This window comes from Bos grunniens, chromosome 13, assembly GCF_055505025.1.
Source record: "Bos grunniens cultivar Pamir isolate PY7600 chromosome 13, Bosgru_T2T1.0, whole genome shotgun sequence".
Lineage (NCBI taxonomy): Eukaryota > Metazoa > Chordata > Mammalia > Artiodactyla > Bovidae > Bos > Bos grunniens.
In genome coordinates, this window is record NC_141177.1 from 11,127,473 (window position 1) to 11,148,608 (window position 21,136).

At 49.2% G+C, this 21,136-nt stretch overlaps 1 protein-coding gene across 8 annotated transcripts in view; it reads right to left on the reverse strand.

Annotated features, from left to right (window-relative positions):
• TOX2 (TOX high mobility group box family member 2) overlaps positions 1 to 21,136 on the reverse strand; it is a 155,541-nt gene that overhangs the window by 103,320 nt on the left and 31,085 nt on the right. For 2 of the 8 annotated variants that reach the window (XM_086331713.1, XM_086331714.1), the window contains exon 1: positions 19,381 to 19,615. The exons of the other annotated variants lie outside the window; for them this stretch is intronic. In XM_086331713.1, the coding sequence (XP_086187839.1) occupies positions 19,381 to 19,611 (231 nt within the window). In that variant the 5' untranslated portion in view covers positions 19,612 to 19,615. Of the gene's footprint in view, positions 1 to 19,380; positions 19,616 to 21,136 lie in introns of those variants that run through there. 8 annotated transcript variants of the gene reach the window in all.

Consider the following 21,136-nt stretch of genomic DNA (forward strand, 5'->3'; position numbering starts at 1 on the left):
ATAGATATTATCTTTTATTATAATATGCTAGATTATTATCCCTTCATCAGCCCCAGTAGCCCTCAGTCTTGCAGAGAACCATGTCTCCTGTGTCACGGAGGCCGTCAGATATCCCCTCAACTCTCTCCCCTCCCCTACTTTATTAACATCACATCCCTCCTGACATCCTTTCCTTTAGTCTAAATAGGTGAAGTGTCTCCCTTCTGTTCAAGGTGAGCCCCTCCACTTTGACCTCATGCCCCTTGTGTCTTCCTCGTATTCACTCCCACTCGTGGTCTTAGGTCTAAGACCAAATTTACATGTGCTGAGGCAAAACGAAATCAGTCAATGCCCTTATATCAGGTACCAAGCACCTACAATGTACTGAGTAACACATCTCCCAACATCGAGGGTTTATGATAAACAAAGCTTGTCACGGGGCCCTGAAAAGAGGTAACAGCAAAGGAATTCTGAGGTCACAGAAGGGGCAACAGTCATTGTTCATTGGCTAGTATCTAGTGATTATGTGGCTGGCATTGTACAGATACCAGGCATCCTGTAATGGTAATGACACAGCCCCTAAGGAGTCCCCAGTCCTTTGGAGAAGCTTGGGCAAATAACATGTTCCTATTCTCCAAACCTGAGAAATGAACACAGGCCATTCTTTGGCCACTGTCTCACGACAGGAGCAAATAAAAACCTTGTCTGAAAGCTTGTCTTAATTGGTCAGTGACAGTTTTGCACCCACCCATCCTCTGAAAGTCAAGAGATCAATTAACAGTCTCACCACCATAGCTACACGTCCACAGGTGGCGGTCAGCCTGTCCCAAGAACCTCCTGCTTCTGAAAGTCCCCTATGCCAGGACTCCATGCTTCCTCAAACCCTACAAAACCCAGCTCTTGCTTGATTTGGACAGACTAACTTTGCAAAGTACGGCAATGAACTCAGCAGCATATTGAACGGCAGCCTCATCTTTGACAAATGTGACCATGGTAGGATAAAGTTACCATAGAAGAATGGAGGAAGAGAGAAGTGTCTTTCGAGAGAAATCTTCTGAAAAGGGTAGCCTGGAAGCCCCATGACGGAGAACACACAGGAGCTGGCCAGGCAAAGAGCAGGGAACGTGACATCTGAGGCTGCTGGGAGCACAGGCCAGTGGGCACCTACTCTATTTCAGACCTCCTCCCAGAGCCATGCCTGGTCATCTCATTGGAAAGCCCCAGAATTCCCAATGAATTGCATGACCAGGCCCATTGTAGAGGTGAGCAAGGCAAGGCTCAAAGTGGTTGGTAGCTTGTGTATAGCTCTCCAATCAGTTCCGAATCTACCCTCGATTCTAGGTACCAAAGCAACAGTTGTTGTGTACAAGTTGCTGACCCTCCCCTCTGCACGGAGACACACATCAAAGACCAAAGATGCACAGCCCTCAACCCGGCCAGTTGCAGACACCAAGAGATGTGCCTCGTGGAGATCTAAAGAGGAAACAATCAAAGCAGCCTACACGGCTCCCGCCTGCCCCGACACCGGGCCGTGAGAACACTTGTTCTGCGCAGATAAAACACAGTTCAAAAGCAACGAGGCAGCAAATGTGGCAGCTGCGCCCTGGGTCCTGCCGAGAGTGCGGTTTTATGTGGAAGTCTCACAGAGAGATACACCTCGGAGCAGGGAGGTGGTGGAGGAGGGGCAGAGAGGCCCTGTAGAGATGCAACTGGACAGGGAGAGGGCCTTGGGCTCAAGTCCGACCAGATCCCATATGCTCGAGTCCAGGCCCACCGTCTCTTAATGAAGGATGATGGCACCATGGGTACAAACACGGGCTCGGGTGCCAAGCTGCCTGGGTCCAAATCTGCTGGCTTTTCAAGCTGTGCAACTTGTAAACTAAGTTATTATGTCTCTGCTTCCTCATCTAGAAAACGTGTATGACTATCATTTGGATTAAACAAATTTCTGTGCTTAGAACATTGCCTAGTGCAGAGAAAGCACTCAAAATTGTTAGCTATTACACACACACACACACACACACATATATATAAAACTTATAAGGTAATATATTACTTACACTGTTTAATTCTTACAACAACCCTTCAGTTCAGTTTAGTTGCTCAGTCGTGTCCAATTCTTTGTGACCCCATGAACCACAGCATACCAGGCCTCCCTGTCCATCACCAACTCCTGGAGTTTACCCAAACTCATGCCCATCGAGCCATCTCATCCTCTGTCGTCCCCTTCTCCTCCTGCCCCCAATCCCTCCCAGCATCAGGGTCTTTTCCAATGAGTTATCCCTTTGCATGAGGTGGCCAAAGGATTGGAGTTTCAGCTTTAGCATCAGTCCTTCCAGTGAACACCCAGGCCTGACCTCTCCTTGCAGTCCAAGGGACTCTCAAGAGTCTTCTCCAATACCACCATTCAAAAGCATCAATTCTTTGGCTCTCAGCTTTCTTCACAGTCCAACTCTCACATCCATATATGACCACTGGAAAAACCATAGCCTTGACTAGACAGACCTTTGTTGGCAAAGTAATGTCTTTGCTTTTTAATATGTTCACTTTCACTTTTCACTTTCATGCATTGGAGAAGGAAATGGCAACCCACTCCAGTGTTCTTGCCTGGAGAATCCCAGGGATGGGGGAGCCTGGTGGGCTGCCATCTATGGGGTCGCACAGAGTCGGACATGACTGAAGCGACTTAGCAGTAGCAGAAGCAGCAGGTTAGTCATAACTTTCCTTCCAAGGAGTAAGCGTCTCTTAGTTTCATGGCTGCAATCACCATCTTCAGTGATTTTGGAGCCCCCCAAAAATAAAGTCTGACACTGTTTCCACTATTTCCCCATCTATTTCCCATGAAGTGATGGGAACAACAACCCTAGGAGGTTGATATAATTGCTTCTCTTTTGTAGATGAAGAAAATGAATGGGGTTTCATGCAAACCTGTGAGGGCTTAAGTGGGATTCTTTCCTGCCTGCCATATGTAATTTGGTGCCCGCCTGCCATATATAATTTGAAATAAAATTTGCAAACTAAACTCTTTGTCAGAGAGTCTAATTGGGTTTGTTTTTCCCATGATGATGACTTTCGTGCTTTGTTCCTGAATATCAAACATCAATTTCTCTCCAAAGAAAAAAGCTTTTCTCCTTATCAGTCCTTTGCACATTCTTATTCTGCCCACCAAGAAATCCAGGGCTCTGATTGAGGCCCAGAGAGGTTAGGGGATCTACCCAAAGCCACACAGCCAACAAGGGCCCAATCTGATTTCTGTATTCCATGCTGCTGAACCCCCAAAGCCCACACTGGCTTCCTACCCCCACTGTTTCTAAGCTGAGTGAACCAGAGCAGGTGACCTCATGACCCTGGGCCAGGGACTTTGTCTGCCAGGAAGGAGAGACTATGCCTTGGATATGGCCTGCTGGGGGGCTGGGAGTCTCTGGAGCAAGTTTGGTGCTGTGGTCACTGCAGGAACCGCCTCCTCACCACTAAAAAGAGTCACATAAGATGGTGCCATCTGTTATATCAATAAAAACTATCTAGGAGGTAGTGAGAAAAGACAGTGATCAATACAACTTTGGTGGCAGAGTGTGCTACCAGGCACTTGGCTCCTCTGGGAGATGAGAGTTGTTGCCCCATTTTACAGACAGGGAAGTAGGGCCTTCCTAGCTGGCTCTAACCTCGCTTCTTCTAGACCTGGGCTATAACAGTGCAGTAGTCCATGAGCGCTTGGAATGTGACTGGTCCAAACTGAGAGGTGTTTATGTGTAAAATACACATCAGGTCTCAAAGACTTGGAACAACAATAGCAAAAAAGACTATTAAGATGCCTCATCAATATATTTATATTGATTACATGCTGAAGTGATAACATTTTGGGTATACGGGGCTAACTAAAATATTTTATTAATTTCAGCTGTTTCTTTTTCCTTTTTTAAATATGACTACTAAAAAATTGAAGTGATATAGACAGTATGCATAATATTTCTATTGGACAGTGCTGGTCAAGATGCTGTCCCAGCCACTACAGTTTCAGACTCAGAAACTTAGAGATAGCAAAAGCTGAATCCAATTCTCCACTCAGAAATGGGGAAACTGAGACTCATAGAGGGAGAGTGATGTTTAAGGCAAGAGGCTGGCACAGAGGCATTCATTCACTCAACAAATGCAGTTGTTCACTTGCTAAGTCACGTCCAACTCTTTTTGACCCCATGGACTGCAGCATGCCAGGCTCCCCTGTCCTCCACTATCTCCTAGAGTTTGTTCAAATTCATGTCCATTGACTTGGTGATCCAACCATCTCATCCTCTGTCATCCCCTTCTCCTCCTGCCTTCAATCTTTCCCAGCATCAGGGTCTTTTCCAATGAGTTGGCTCTTTGCATCAGATGGCCAAAGTATTGGAGCTTCAGCTTCAGTCCCTGCAATGAATATTCAGGGTTGATTTCCTTTAGAATTGACTGGTTTGATCTCTTTGTTGTCCAAGGAACTCTCAAGAGTCTTCTCTAGCACGATAGTTTGAAAGCATCAATTCTTTGGTGCTCAGCCTTCTTTCTGGTCCAACTCTCACATCTGTACATGACTACTAGAAAAATCTTAGCTTTGACTATATGGACCTTTGTCGGCAAAATGTCTTTTCTTCTAACATGCTCTCTAGGTTTGTCGTAGCTTTCCTTCCAAGGAGCAACTGCCTTTTAATTTCGTGGCTGCAGTCACCATCCACAGTGAGTTCTAAGTTCTGGGATACAGCAGAGGACAAAATGTGGACCCATACTCCAGACCAGAGGTGACAAGGTGATGATGCAGGTTTCCTTGCCTGGCCCAAGACCCCTAGAGTAGCCAGGGCAGCCGGACTTGCATCAACCCCTCGGTTCCCCATTGTCAGCTCAGACCATAGAGCTCAGCGATGGAAAGACACAAGAAAACTCCAGCTCCAACCCAGAGCAGATCTACCTCAAAGACCCCTACTGAGCACCCCCAGCAGCTGCCAGGACAACCTGATGGACAGAGTGGTTCAGTGGGCACAGCCTGGCCGCCTGGCAGGCCTGTGATTCTACCCCTGGTGGTAACTTACATACCGTCTGCGTTACTGCAGATTTATGGCAAAAATTATCTTCTCTCTCAGCTCCATTTAAAGCCATTTGGAGCTCGCTTCCATCCTCGATTATAAATCTAATTGCACATTCCAAACAGACAAGCACTCATTAAGCTTTAATTATGCACATGTTGTTTTCAACAAACATTTTCATTTGGCCGCTGTGAGGGGGAATGGTTCCCAGGGGGCTGTCAGTGCTGCCTGTGGCTAGAGGGAGCTGGGGCCCGAGAAGTGGGTCAGGGCGGGGTCCAAGGGGAACGTTCAAGAGCAGGGCCAGGACCCCATCAGACCTGGCTCATGATCTTGATGGTTTCCCATGAGGCGTCCACTGCAGAAGATGCCACAGGTATGTTCTCAGCCCCAATGAGCCAGAGTCTCATCTAAGCTGAAGCCAGTGGGCAGCTCTAGGGTGTGGAAGGGGAACCCACACTCCCAGCCTTGAACGATAAGCTCTCCCTCCTCAGGAGCTGTCCCTGCTCTCACCCATCCCTTGCATTGCACCTGGCACCATCTTTCTCCAGAACCTTCCATGCCCTCCTGTGTCCACTCATCTATTCCACAGTGACAGACTATGCACAGACTCGATTGGGCAGTGAGGGGCCAGTGGAGATCATGACAGATAAGGACCCTGTCTGGTTCTGTCCAAGTGACTCTCCTCCAAGGTCCATCTTCCCTATGGTGGGGGGAAAATCAGAACGCTTTACCATAGCATTCAAAGCACTTAAGGACCTGAGTCCTGCCAGCCTGGCCTCTCATCCCTCTCTCACATTCCTCCCTTGCTCTTTTGGAGATGTGTGGACCTCCCGGCATGCACCATGCTTTCCCTCCCTCTTGGCCTCTGTGGCTCTGAACTCTCCACCTGAATCTCCCTTCTCAATCTCTTCCTTGTTGTCAGCTCCCTTTCACTCCCACACTGTCCCTTCCAGGAAGCCATTGCTGACACCCATTCTCGGATCAGGCTGGCTGCCCCTCTGCTGGGGGGAAGCTATGGAAGCATTTATTGGACCCTGATGCTGTAACTGGGTTTCCCTGGTGTCTCAGTTGGTAAAGAATCTGCCTGTAATGTGGGAGACCCAGGTTTGATCCCTGCATTGGGAAGATCCTCTGGAGAAGGAAATGGCAACCCACTCTAGTACTCTTGCCTGGGAAATCCCATGGACAGAGGAGCCTGGCGGGATACAGTCCATGGGGTCACAAAAAGTTGGACACCACTGAGCAATTAAACAACAATGCTGTAACCACTGCCACATGTCTGGCTCGTAAGACCAGCCTGCCCCACTATTTCCCCATAGCACCCTCTGCTCCAAGGGCTGGGAGGAGAGGCACCTACTCGTTGTGTGGCCTTGAACAAGGCTTCTTCTCTCTGGGCCTCAGTTTCCCCACTGGGACATGGAGGGTTTGAATGGGTGAGGCTCTCTGGGCCCCTTGCAGTGCAGTAAGTTTTAAGTTTTGCCGTTTGTGCAGGAGCTAAGAGCTTTCTCTTTCCCACCTGAAGAGTGGTCCTGAAGCCACCGATCCCCATTCAAAGGTTCAGCCAGGACCCTGGGAGCAGAGGGAGCCTACCAAACCAAGTATGGAGTGGGGAAAAGGCACCCACCCAGAGATGGGGACCAGGGGTGGTGGAGAGCTCTGAGGCCACGCCTCAAAGAGCTTCTGGAAAAACAAGGGAAATAAATGCTTGCTTTAAAATGCATATCAAGCCCCATTCACATCTGATGATGAACTGATGTTCTAGGGCAAGTTCCGTGGAAACAGACTCAGAGTGAAATCTGCCAGCTGGATGTTTATTGGGGAGCACTAAAGAAGAGCAAGGGAAGTTGGTGGGCAGAGGGCAAGTTGAACTGTGATGCAGTCAAAAACAGAGGCTTCAGTCCGTCCCAAGGAGACTCTGGAGCTGGGACGGCTCTGCAAAGATGAGTCAGGAGCCATTGCATTCCCAAGTAGGCTAGCCATTGGGTCCAGGCTGAGGCAGAGAAGGGTGTTTGATAAACTTGGACAAGGCTCCTCCTTCCACCAAAGGCAATTAATACCAAGAGAGAGACTCAACTATGAGTAGCAGTAGCCGCCACTCCTCACAGCTGGCAGGATAAGCATCTTAGTCAGGGAGGGATCTGGGTGATTTACAACAGCTTCCTTTACAGCTATGATCATCCGTTCATTGTAACTAAACTGTGCAACATTTACAGCCTGCTTAATATGTCAGTGAAAGAGAACGTGACAGGCTCCTCTGTCCATGGAATTCTCCAGGCAAGAATACTGGAGTGGTTAGCCATTCTCTTTGGGAGTTTTTAACTCATATAATCCTTACAACAACCCTGCAAGGTGAGCTGCTACTCTTTTAATTGGAGTAAAATTGCCTTACAACCTTGTGTTAGCTTCTGCTGCACAACAAAGTGAATGAGCTGCATGTGTACATATATCCCCTCCCTCTTGCACCTCCCTCCCACCCCCTCCCACTGAGTTACCACTTCTAAGGCTCCCATTTTACAGATGAGGAAACTGAGGTCAAGTGAGGTTAAGCTGCTTGCCCAAGGCCACATAGTTAGTAAGTGGTGGGAGTCAGGACTCAAAAGTCAGGATGTCCACTTCCAGAGCCCATTCTCTCATGACTGGGCTGGGCTACTTCCATGGCCTTGGCTGCTACTCACAAAGGCACAGAGCTACCTGCCTCCAGCCTGCTGCCCAGAGGCTGGGCTGCGGTCAGCAGTCTAGAGCCTCAGGCTGCCCAGAGCGGCCAGTATTTGTGCCTGACAATTATCCATCATCTGAGTGGTTGGGAACAAGTCCCAAAACTGATCCTTGCCAAAGACAATTAACTAAAAGCCACATGAGCATACGTTGGGGGAGGAGGGGGACTGTGGCGTGGGGATGGGGGGAGTGAGTGTGACTGAGACAATGAGAAGCAGATGATTTGGAAGATATTTTCTCCCCAGCGCTACAAAACAAGCCCTCAATCATGCCACAAAGGGCTGGTATTGTTGGAAGGGAAATATGTCAACGACAGCGTTCAATTGTGGGGCGGTTAAAAAAAAAAAGAAAGGAAAAAAAAAATCTTTTGAAATTGTGATTTGACCTAGAAAGGTTTTTTAGGTCACCTGAACTTGGCACTGATGCCTCTAACCCCAAAACCTAACACAGACAAAGTACCAAGTTCACTTCCTTTTGCCAGTGCCAGATAACCCAGGAAACGATTTGTATAAACACTGCTGCTGTATTTTTTAGTGTATGAAAATCAGCCCTCGGACTTGGGAGCCGGGAGGACAGTGGAGCAGGGCGGTTTTGGAAGCCCAGGCTCTGCACTTGGTCGCTGCGTGGCTAGGACAAGGACCTCAGTTCTCTGATTCTCATATGTCTCCCCTGTAAAGTGGGAATGGGACTGGCAGGACTGCGTGTGCTGCCTGGCAGTGTGTGGGCACCCTGAGGTGCCCGCGAGAGGCTAGATCTTTCTGTCGCTCCTGCCACTTGCCTAGGCTGAGGGCCACCCTCTGTTCTTAACTATGGAACTCCTATGCCCCAGGTCTGGACTCTCCCTGGGGACCTTGCAACACAGAAGCCAGGAAGGCAGTTAGAAGCAGTTAGAATCTCTGTCTTAACAGGGCTTTTCTCCCCAGACTCAGGAAGGGAGAGCAAACCCCATTCCAAGGCGGAGCACATGCCAACGAGTTCTTCAGATTCATCTCCACTATCAGGCCACCCAGTCAGAGATACATTACAGAACCTCAGGGCTGACGGGCTCTCAGACCTTCTCATTATCCCTCTGGGGAAAATTGAGCCTGGTAGATGGCCCCCAGTGACTGGCAACAGCATGCCAAGAGTTGCAATCACCACATTCCTAGGGTCTCTGACCCTGTGTTCCCCCAAAATGACAAACTCATCCTGGTTACCCTCAAAATCCAAGGTGGTATCAGCATATCCGAATTCCCCAGCCCCCAACCTGAGAATCTATGATGTACTGGCCATTGCCAGGCTCTGAGGGGACCAGGGACACAGAAACCATCCCCAGGGAAGGTTGGGTTCCAGAGGCAGTACAGACACCAGCACTGGTGACAGCTGGAGTGATGAGGGAGACACAGGTAGAGACAGGCCAGGTGGGTCAGCAGATGCACACCTGCCAGGTAGAGGAGCCACAGGATCAGAGAGCTGGGGCGTGAGGCCGCAGGGAGGGTGAGAACGCCGCGTGTGCGTGCGTGCGTGTGTGTGTGTGTGTGTGTGGCTGTGAGGTCAGCTATATAGAGTGCACGGGAAGAGTCAACATTCACTGAAAAACAACGGTGAGAGTCTGAAACAATATTCCTAAGAGAAGAGTAATAGGGGCGTGGGAGTGCCATCTAGTTTGGCCTGAGATAAAACATTCTGCGAAGCAACAGTTAAATAAACAGTTAAATAATTAAAGCAGCGGGGCAGGGTTGTCAACGGAGAACTTCACATCAATGAAACGGAAAGAAAGTGCAGAATCAGACCCAACTCTGTACGGAAACACATTACATTCCGGTTACAGAGGGCACTTACTCTACGCCAGGCACAGCATGGAGTGCTTCACCTAGGATATTTCAGACAGCCTTTGCAAGGAGCCTGAGCCTGTAACTGAGATGCTACGACTCCTTTTTTACAGAGGACAAAAGCTCCATGTAAGCAGAGTGCTCAAGGTTACACGGCTACAAAGTGACAAAATCAGAATCTTAACTCTGCTAGCTCCTGCCCATAACAGCCACTCTATTTTGCCTCTCCTTTTGGAAACAAAGAGACAAAGACCAATTATTTCATGAAAAGGATGAGGGGTTATCCTGTTCCCACTTAGGAACACTGGACTAGATACCCAGGCCAGCCATCCACCAACATGTCCTGAGAACAGATTCTAGAGTTAAGTATAAAAAGTCACGTTACAGGGAAATATCAGAAAACAGACAGACTGCTTATCAGATCTCTGGCAGCAGGATAACTTCCTCAGTCCTCAAAGCAATCACGGAGGGAGGGAGATTGACAGATTCAAATATATACACATTCATATCTTCTGTAGAGGGAAGCATAATAAAACCAAAATGAAAAGGACATCAGACTAAGAAAATAGCAGCACCAACTATGAGACAGTTAATATATACGGTGCAGAAACGGCGTAGTCAAATTAAAGAGACAGCAAGGTGCCGACAGACAAGAAGAAGCAAGAACGAACAGGAACGTCACACAGGAGGCAATCTAGCAAGAGACAAGTACATAGGGAAAAACGGAGCGCTTGATTCTGTGAACACGGGAGAAATGTACATGAAACACACCTACTCTAATGAAACTGGGATACTTTCCACGTTCCTGCCGTGGAAAGCAGCTTCCAGCCTACTGGAAAGGAACACGGCAGCCGCCCCCAGGCAGACAGCCAGCGGGAAGCAGGGTAGATGAGTGCCCGAGACCAGTGCCGGCTGCCCAAGAGTCACCCCTCACCACGCTGCTCATTTGTCTCAAGTCCACCGAGTCTTCCTGGAAGCAGCTTCTGTTCTCCATGCCAGGGATGGTACCAGTGATGGACAGGCCACAGTCTCTGTCCTTCTGAGTATCTGGTGTACTGAAGAGGAAGGACCAGCCATTATAAACGGGTGATAAGTGCACTGGGAGCCAGAGTTCACGGGAGCATGGAGACTTCTCAGAGGAGGTTTCTAAGCCCACCTACCTGCAGGCTGAGCAGAATTAATCAGGTGAGGGAGAAACCACCAGGTGGGAGAGGGTGGTGGAAACAGCATTTGCCAAGGCCAGAGGGCAGGAGAGGAGGACCCACTTAAGGGAGGCAGTGAGTGCTGAGCTGCTCAGGCAAACAGGACCTGATGAGGCTTTTCAGGGCTACATGGAGTGGGGGTGGGGGGTGGAGACCTAAGTCCAGATTGTAAGCTACATTTTATTTTTTTACTAATTTTTATTGCAGTAGAGTTGCTTTACAATATTGTGTTAGCTTGTTGTTGTTTCACTGCTAAGTTATGTCTCTCTGTGACCTCATGGACTGTAGCCCACCAGGCTCCTTCTGTCCACAGGATTTCCCAGGCAAGAATACTGGACTGGGTTGCCATTTCCTTCTCCAGGGGATCTTCCCCACCCAGGGATTGAATCTGACTCTCGGCTTCCCTGGTGGCTCAGAGGGTAAAGCGTCTGCCTGCAATGCAGGAGACCTGGGTTTGATCCCTGGGTCAGGAAGATCCCCTGGAGAAGGAAATGTACCCACTCCAGTACTCTTGCCTGGAAAATCCCATGGACAGAGAAGCCTGGTAGACTACAGTCCATGGGATCCAAAGAGTTGGACACAAATGAGCGACTTCACTTTCTTTCTTTCTCCTGCATTGCAGGCGGTTCTTCACCACTAAACCACCAGGGTAGCCGTGTCAGCTTCTACTGCAGAGCAAAATGAATCAGCTCTACATATACATATACTCCCACTGTTTTGGATTTCCCTCCCATTTAGGACACCATGGTGCAGTAAGTAGAGTTCCCTGTAGTTTTAGAAGTCCAAGCCACAGCAATCAGAGAAGACAAAGAAATAAAAGGAATGCAAATTGGAAAAGAAGTAAGACTGTCATTGCTTGCAGATGACATGGTACCATACATAGAAAATCCTAAAGATGCCACCAGTAAACTACTACAGCTAATCAATGAATTCAATAAAGTTGCAGGATACAACATTAATACATAGAAATCACTTACATTCCTATACACTGACAACAAAAGATCAAAAAGAGAAGTTAAGGAAACAATCCCATTTACCATCGCAACAAAAAGAATTTTTCCAGTGGTCATGTATGGATGTGAGAGTTGGACTATAAAGAAAACTGAGCACCGAAGAATGGATGCTTTTGACCTGTGGTGTTGGAGAAGACTCTTGAGAGTCCCTTGGACTGCAAGGAGATCCAACCAGTCCATCCTAAAGGAGATCAGGCCTGGGTGTTCACTGGAAGGACTGATGCTAAAGCTGAAACTCCAGTACTTTGGACACCTGCTGAGAAGAGCTGACTCATTTGAAAAGACCCTGATGCTGGGAAAGATTGAGGGCAGGAGGAGAAGGGGATGACAGAGGATGAGATGGCTGGATGGCATCACCGACTCAATGGACATGGGTTTGGGTCGACTCCGGGAGTTGGTGATGGACAGGGAGGCCTGGTATGCTGCGGTTCATGGGGTCGCAAAGAGTCGGACACGACTGAGTGACTGAACTGAACTGAACTGAAGGAGGCAAAAAACCTGTACACAGAAAACTGTAAGATACTGATGAAAGAAATCAAAGACAACACAAACAGATGGAGAGATACACCATGTTCTAGGACTGGAAGTGTCAATATTGTGAAAATGACTACACTACCCAAAGCAATCTACAGATTCAGTGCAATCCCTATCAAATTACCAACGGCATTTTTCATAGAATGAGCTGCATTTTAGAAACTGGCCTCTGGCCTTGGGTGGAAAATGGATTGGGGGAGATAGGATTGCAGCCTGTCTAGGGAGCCAGGCAGAAGCTTCTGTGATGATCCAGGGCCAGCGCCTGGAAGCAGGACTCTGAGCAGGGTAGAAACACTTGCTAAAGAAATAATAAGTAAAAGAGCATGGCAGTGATTCAAAAATAGAAATTTATATTGATGGTTAGAAAGGGAAGCAGGGTTGAAGTCAGAATAAAACCACGACAATCTCCAGTGTATTTTCCAAAATTCAGAACTAAGAGTCTCAGAGATGAATGAAACCTGCCAAGAGCAAGGGATCACCCAGGAGTCAGAAAAGGGGTGACTCACACAGTTTTGCAAACCCTAATTTCCTCTCCTTGGTCACACACTTCCTTCTGATTTCTTTTTCTGATGATTCATAAGAAAAAAAAATTTCTCCGTTTAAATTCAAACCCAAAATGCTTGAACTCCGGAGCTTACCCTACCCAAGCCTTAACCTCTGCCCCTCAGCCAACAGAACTCAATTTAAACCCAGGTAACTAAAAAGACACTGGCTGCCAAGAAACCAAGAGGAAACTAGAGGTTTCTAGCTTTATTGTGGCTGTCAAAGGCCCCATGGGGCCTCTGAGACCCTAGGAGGGTCTTCAAGCAGCAACTCACAGGCCCAGGTCCACAGCCCTTAGCCAGGACCCACAGAGTTTCAGAATTCAGAATTTGTTTGGATTTCAGAAAAGTGAGGAAGTGATAATTCCACAAATTAGGTAGTAGCCTCTGTGGGGTCCGAGTTAAGACACTTTCAGATTTCTACAGTGAATCCCTAGAGGGCTAGGTAGAGATTATGTCTGTCAGTTTAGATCAGACTTGGGAGCTGAATGAGTTTGCAGCATATTTGCAAAATAACTGCTGGTTTCAGAGCCTTTTGGATCTCAAATAAGGCAGTTTAGAGTTGACTCGAGCACTGGGCGCACATGTGCTGGGCCCTTGGGACACCATCCCACTGTATGCCCATCTTACAGATGAGGAAACTGAGGCTCAGGAAGGTAAAGGAAACTGCCCAAGGTCTCACAGCTATTAGGCGACTGAGCTGGGATTAGAACCCAGATCTTACATCCTTCCATGGGCACACATGGATCTGCCAGGCTGCTGAAATTCCAGGCAGTGCTTAGCATTACAGGAAATGTGGGCAGCATTGGGATCTGGCCAAAACCAGGTGCAGACTTCCCTAGAAGTCCAGTGGTTAAGAACCCACCTTCCAATGCAGGGGTCACAGGTTCGATCCCTGGTCAGGGAGCTGAGATCCCACATGCCTCAGGGCAACTCACACAGCCAAAAATAAATAACATAAATAAATATATTTTAAAAGACCAGGTGCAACAGGAATTGGGTGCCTGCAAGATGCGCATCCCCTCAGGCAGGCCCAGGAGCATCGACCCTCCTCACAAGCCCAGAGCTCCCCGCATCCACTGTAGATATGGTCCCCAAAGGCCTCAGAGTCCACTGGGGGAAATTTTTTTAAAAGAAAAATGGTAAATGTAGTAAGTCATTTACTTAGTACGTTGGACGGTTCTGAGACCTATATGAGAAAAAACGGTGGGGCAGGTGAGATGAGTCGGCAGTGGTGAGAGTTTGAACAGGGTAGTCAAGGTGGGCCTCCCTGAGAAAGTGACAGTCGAGCAAAGACTGCGAAGAGGTGAGTGAGCCAGCCAGGCAGGTATGTTGGGGAGAGGCCGGGCAAAGACCCAAAGGTAGGAGTGTGCTGGTGGAGACCACTAAGGTGGGCAGAGCTAGTGAGGGGGGCGGGAGGGGAGGCCAGAGAGGTTAACAGGGGAGAGAGTGTACCCCCAGATGGCACTGAGATTACCCCTCCCCGGAGAGAGGAAGGCAGCACTTTTTCCGCCTGCCTTATCTGATGCTGTGGTTGGAGGAGCGGGCGAGGGCAGGCGTGAGGGCAGCACACGTAGCCCGGCACATCCGAGGAACCTCAGAGGGGCCCCAAGCAGCTGACATCCGCTCGGCCTGCGGCTTCTTCCTGTGGCTTCTGCATCTCAGGCTGCCCCCATGGCTGCTATTTTTGCTCCTGTTTGGGGTTCAAGGCAGGGCTCCTCTGTGCACGGGGCCAGGGGCTGCTGGGCCCAGCCCCTCTTCGGGTTTCCTCTGCTCAGAGCAACAGGGAGGAGCTGTTTAAATGTTCCAAGTATCTTTGGGGACACTTCCTGTTCAGTAAGTGGGAAAGAAGTAGGAATTTGTTATAGGTATCATCCTGTCAACCTCTTGACCCTCTAAGCTCAGAGAGGTTAGGTGGCTAGTCTGAGGTCACACAGCCAAGTCAAACCACAGGCTGAGGATTCTGATCCAGTCAGTCTAGGTCTGAAGGCTGTAAATTAGCAACGGGCTCTCTGCATTTACTATCTAAAGTAATGTTTACCAAGCAGACAGTCTGTGTTATCCAGACTTATAGAAGGTATGAGACTAAAGGTACATCATCAGTTCAGTTCAGTTGCTCAGTCATGTCCGACTCTTTGTGACCCCATGGACTGCAGCACACCAGGCTTCCCTGTCCATCACCAACTCCCGAGGCTTGCTCAAACTCATGTCCATCAAGTCGGTGATGCCATCCAACCATCTCATCCTCTGTTGTCCCCTTCTCCTCCTGCCCTCAATCTTTCCCAGCATCAAGGTCTTCTCAAATGAGTCAGCTCTTCGCATGAGGTGGCCAAAGTATTGGAGTTTCAGCTTCAATTTCAGTCCTTCCAATGAATATTCAGGACTGATCTCCTTTAGGATGGACTGGTTGGATCTCCTTGCAATCCTAGGGACTCTCGGGAGTCTTCTCTAACACCACAGTTCAAAAGCATCCATTCTTCGGTGCTCAGCTTTCTTTATAGTCCAACTCTCACATCCATACATGACTACTGGAAAAACCATAGCTTTGACTAGATGGACCTTTGTTGGCAAAGTAATGCCTCTGCTTTTTAATATGCTGTCTAGGTACATCATACATGCCTTCAATCCCCTCCGAGCATCATAGCACTGATGGGAAGGACTGTGATACAGTGGGCACAAGAGAGGGGCCTCTGGCTCAAATTGTTGGGGCTGGGATGAGGTGGCGATCAGAGAGGGTTTCTAGGGAGCAGTTATGCCACAACATGGTCTGCGGGAAAAGGCAAAGAGGGACGTGCCTGGGGGCCCAGTGGTTAAGAATCCACCTGCCAATGCAGGGGACACGGGTTTGATCCCTGGTCCAGGAAGATCCGACATGCCAAGAAGCACTGAAGCCTGTGCACCACAACTTCTGAAGCCTGCACACCTAGAGCCCCTGCTCTGCAGCAAGAGAAGCCACCGCAAGGAGAAGCCCACACGCTGCAGTGAAGAGCAGCCCTCACTCCCCACAACAGAGAAAGCAAGCACACAGCAACGAAGATCCAGCACAGCCAAAAATAATGACAATTTTAATGTGAGTTAGTCGCTCAGTCGTGTCTGAATTTTTTCGACCCTATCAGAAGCTATCAGGACCCCTTCAGGCTCCTCTGTCCAGTTCTCCAGGCAAGAATACAGGAGTGGGTAGCCATTCACTTCTCCAGGGGATCTTCCCAACCTAGGGATCAAACCCAGGTCTTCTGCAATGAAAGTGGCTTTTTTTTTTTTTTTTAATCATCTGAGCCAATTTATTAACACAAAAAGAAAGGCAGGAGTTCGAGGAGTAAAGGAAGCATATTCTGGATAAAAGAGTCTGGATGCACAAAACCAAGAAGCATGTTCTCTCGGCTAGCGGGGAGGAGCTTTAGGAAGCAGGAGGGCAGTGATTCTGCCTGGGAGGGAGGAGGCAGAAGCCAGCTCTGACTGCAAAGCCTGAGATCCAACAGGGGCCCCAGCCCCACTAGCAGGCATATGAAAGATTTCAGAACAGATCCAGTGGCTCCAAGTGACCAAGGATTCAAGCAGAGGAGCTGCTCGTGGAGACTGCACTGGGGGAGGGTCTGTGAACAGAGCAGACTCTAAGAGGGAAGGTGCAGCTAGGGAGTCCTGGATAGGGGCTCCTGTGTCACCCAGGCACAGGTGATAGAGAAGCAGGGAGACGTGGCTGTGGCCTAGGGGTGCAGTCATCAGGGAGTAGGGCAGAGAGAGGGGTCAGGGATGACTTAAGCCAAGCACTGGAAGGCCATGAGGTTTACCAGGATGGGGTGACGGGAGCGGGCATGTCTGGGGATGGGCGCACGTGCATCAAGATCAGGACCATTCAGAGCCACTGTCTCCTTCAAATGAACTTTCTGGCGGCTCTGAGGATGTGCAAACCAAGGCTGCCTCTCTACACTATTTCCCCGTCCTTAGTGGCTGGCGGTTCCCACGCCTCAGCTGTAAGACCTGCAGAAGGTGAGAATGTTGCCTGAAGTCTCAGAGTCAGAAATCACGAGAGCAAAGCCTGCCCATCCAGGCTCTCCTATGCCCATTCTCATGTCCAACTCGACAGACACTCCATAGCGGGGGACCCTCACACCCTCCCTGGAAAACGGCACCGCAGGGTCTGGGAGAAGCTAGGGAATTCAATCCCATCTCTGATAGTTCAGGACTTCGCTTGTCATTGTTCCACACGTGTGAACACCTGCCAGGCCCCCTGACTAGACAGAGACCATGACTCCTGGATAGCCCTCGGGCCCCCAAGACCATCACAGGGGGTGCCACAGGGGCACCCGCTCAGGAAACTCTGCACCCCTGCCTCTGCCCCTAATTTCATTAATTACTGGTTTGTGGCTGCATGAGGAGGCCTTGTGGGTGCCACTAATCATGAGAAGGAAATTAACTTCAAACACGCAGTTCTTCCTCTTCTGGAGGGTCCCCATACAGCCTTGACTTCCAACACGGAATAAAGCATCTGGAGTTTCTGGGACCAGCCTAAATTATTTCTCTGAAGGAATCAGGGACCAAAAAAGGTAGAGAACTTGCCCCCGATCATGAAGCAATTACTTAGCAGGCTACGTACAGGCGACTCCGGTTTCCCACTCCCCGGGAACCTTTGTTCTTTCCGTAATTTTCAGGGGTGCCTGTTGTGTGCCACACCCTGTCAAAAGCTCTGCAGGGCGCCTTCCTCGAGAGAGACATGAGTGTTTTTATTTACTGAGCACCAACAAAGTGTTTGTTTAATCCTCCTAACAATCCATCACTTTGTAGGAGAGGAAACTCTGGTTCAGAGAGGTAAGGTGCTGAAGATCACACAGCGAGCAGGGAGCTCATGGCCAAGTCTTAACTGGGTTCAGCTTCTGTTCTCCCGGTTCAGGGCGGGTGTGGGTGATACTCCAGCCACACCGTCTCCTCCAAGACCTCTCCTCCCTCCCTCCCCAGGTCTTCCTCCCTGACCCAGGGTTCTCAGCTAACACTGGTTTACTAAAGAGACTACTGTCTTGAGATCCCAATTGTATTCTACAATGCCGGTGACTGGTATTCGATAAGCCTTCACGAAGTGTTAAAAATAAGAGTCAGTTCTGTGTCAAGACAGCCAGTAAACCCCTGTAATTTACTCCTCTCCCTGTCAAGAGCTCATGGGTGTGATCAGAGACATACAGAAATTTGTATCAGCCAGGGCTGCAAAAAACGACTGTGGCCCTGTATTCAAGCTTCCTAAGAAGAGAACCAGAACACAGAGCCTCGGGCTACAAGCACAAGGGGAGAGTTCCCCAGGTCGTACACACCTATGCACGCACACACACACAGTCAGCACCACACAGAAAAGTAGGTATCATTGTTCCCATTTTGTGGATGAGGAGACAGACTTGCAAGGCTCAAGAAGCTTGCCCAGTGTCACAGACCGTATTTGAGGCAGAGCTGACATTTGCAACCGGTACCTGATCGGCCCCTGACACACAGTGGGCACTCAACAGCTACTTCCTCCATGGATGGCTGGCTCCAAAGCCTGCTGAGCAAAGCCTGTGACTGCCTGCTTTGACACCCAGTGTGCAGAAAGTAGAGAGCACACACTTCTTGGTCTCAGTTGACCTGGGATTTTCCGAACCCAGGAAAGAAGGCCTGAGAGTGTTACAGGGCTTCCATTTCTGGGACGCACATGCTCACTGCTGGATTTGCAACACTGACAGTGACTGTGATGAATCAGAGCGCCAGAAGAGGTCAGGCCTCCTGCTCGCTCTGCTCAGCGGGGTGCAGCCCTGCCAAGTGTGACAAGCCCCACCTCCAACTCGCCAACTCCTATCTCAAAGACGATCTCCCCAGGGACAGCGGGGAAACTGCCACGGATGTTGGGTTTCTGCACTCACATTCCCGGTCACCTGTTACATGTGTATGTGTTCCCCCTGAAATCCGTTACCATGTCTTTTCTCATTTTTTGCTGTCCTTTCAACTGGTTATCTTTTCAAAATCGTTAATGGAGTAGAGGAAAAGGTGGCACTCACCACAACGGGTGAGGGCTTTTTCCTGACTCCACAAACTCCTAAATCCAATGGAAGAGGCAGCTCAAACTTTGCTCCTGGTGACATCCCCGGCTACCCCTCACCCCCGCTGCCTTGAAAGGCTCTTCCCACCCCTCATCCCAGGTACCTGCTGGGCTCCTACCATGCCATGGGCCAGATGTGCCCTTGTTTCAATCTGAGTTAGCCATATCGCCCCACCATACCTGGCCAGGCCTACTGCAGGGCATGCTAAATGGACGGATAAGTGAAAGAACAAATGCTCTCTGAGCATTTAGGCACCGACACCTGCTCTCCAGGGGCTGGCACCAGCCACTGCCAGAATTCCTTTTTAGGAAGGAGTTGCCAACTGCAGGCCTCCTGGACCTTCCAAAGCATCTTCATTCTACAACGTGACAGACACCTGTCCATCCCTGCCGGCCCCCACCCAGACATCATCTGTCTTCACCCTGGCAGTGCCAGCCTGACCACCTCTAACCCAGGAGGTGGTGGGCGCCTGCTGCTTACCTTCTGCTGAAACACACCTGCAATGCACCAGCGTCTTGTTAGTAGAAGGAGCCCGAGTCTCATTCCACAGAAGCCCAGGCAGCGAGAGAACGCGCCCGCGACAGCCTCTGTGCAATTCTGCTGCATAATCAGCAGAGAAAGAGAAAAATGCCAGAAATAGCAAGCTTTATAAGCCCTCCTGACAACTCTTGGTCCTCTATTGGCTGGAGGCCCGGCACCCCTGCCCCCCATCCCATTCCTATAAGGTGAAATGGAAAAACCTGTTATTTAACCTCTTTTATCAAAATCCATCTTCTATCCCAATTTGGGCCTGTGCGTTCAGAGCTCCTGGTGGCTCCAGGTCTCATGGAGCGGAAGGGGAGGCAGCCTGGCTCCGTATTATTTGTGGCTTAAGAGCCTTCCCCACTTATGTCCACTGCCCTGGGAGCGGGTGCTGGACTGCAAGGGCTTTCAGAAGGCAATTTGGCAGCATCTGTCAACGTGTGAAACTTGCATGCCGTTTCATTTGGCAATTAGACTTCCAAGTATCCATTCTGCAGAAATACCTGTACCTGCGTGCACCATGCAAGCCCACTGATGTTGCTCATTACAGAGCAGAATTAGAGGCAGGCTAAACGTCTAAAACGGGGTCAGGCTGAATCGACTGAAGTGCATCCATTCTATGGAATATGATGGAATGAGGAAGATGTGTAGGTACTGACTTAGAACCGGTTGGGAGAAAGTCAAGGACATGATCCCCTTTTTATAAAAACCATAACTGCATATGTATTTGGATACGCACTGTAAAAGATGCCAAACTGTTAATAGTGCTTAACCTGGGGAGTAGGAGAAGGAGGTATTTTCAGCTGCTGCTTTTTTTCTATTTCATTTTTTTTTCTTTTCCACAAGCATGTACTACATTTGTGGTTTAAAACAAAAACATAAGAGCCTCCCTGGTTCCTTTCCCACTCCTCTGAAACCAGCAGGCCAAGCAAGGCCCAAGGTCACCCACCATAAAGCGGAATTAAGCCCAGGACAGTGCTGGCCCGAAGCACTATGGATCCCCCAGCAGCCTCACTGACATTCATACAAGCACGGTTAAATCAGGGCTTGGTGAAGAAGGTGGACTTTGGAATAAAACAGAATTGGGTTTGAATTGCTGCGCTGCCTGCTAGAACAGTTAACTTCCCTGAGCCTCAGTTTCTTCATCTGTTAAATGGGGATGACAGTGCCTACTAAATACCATGTAGTGTAGGGGGTGGTATGAAGCTAATTTTAATCTTTGGGACATTACAGAACCATCAGAGGCTGCTGAGAAAGCACCACAGAGCTGAGGGCATCCAGGACTAAGTGAGAGGGTCCTGGGGGGTCACCCCACTTATCACAATGAACTATGAGACAGAGAGAAGGGCCTGGGCAACAGCAACTGCCACATGATAATGGGGGTCACTGCCCAGCACGTCAGCAGTAGGATGGATTGAGGGGATTAGAAAAGGCTTCAGAGAGAGCAGTCCAGAGGTTAGGACTCCATCCTTCCACTGCAGGGGGCACGGGTTCAATGCCTGGTTGGGGAACTAAGATCCCACATGCCGTACCGCATGGCCGAAATAAATAAGTAAATTAAAATAATTTCAAAAAAGAAAGAAAAGGCTTCAAAGAGAAAGAAGTCCTGCTTCTGCCTCTGTCAGGCAATTCTTCATTGCAACATTATTTTTGAGAATATGGTAACAAAAATAAAATCCACTGAGAGGGGTTAAATCACAACTCTGGTTAAATC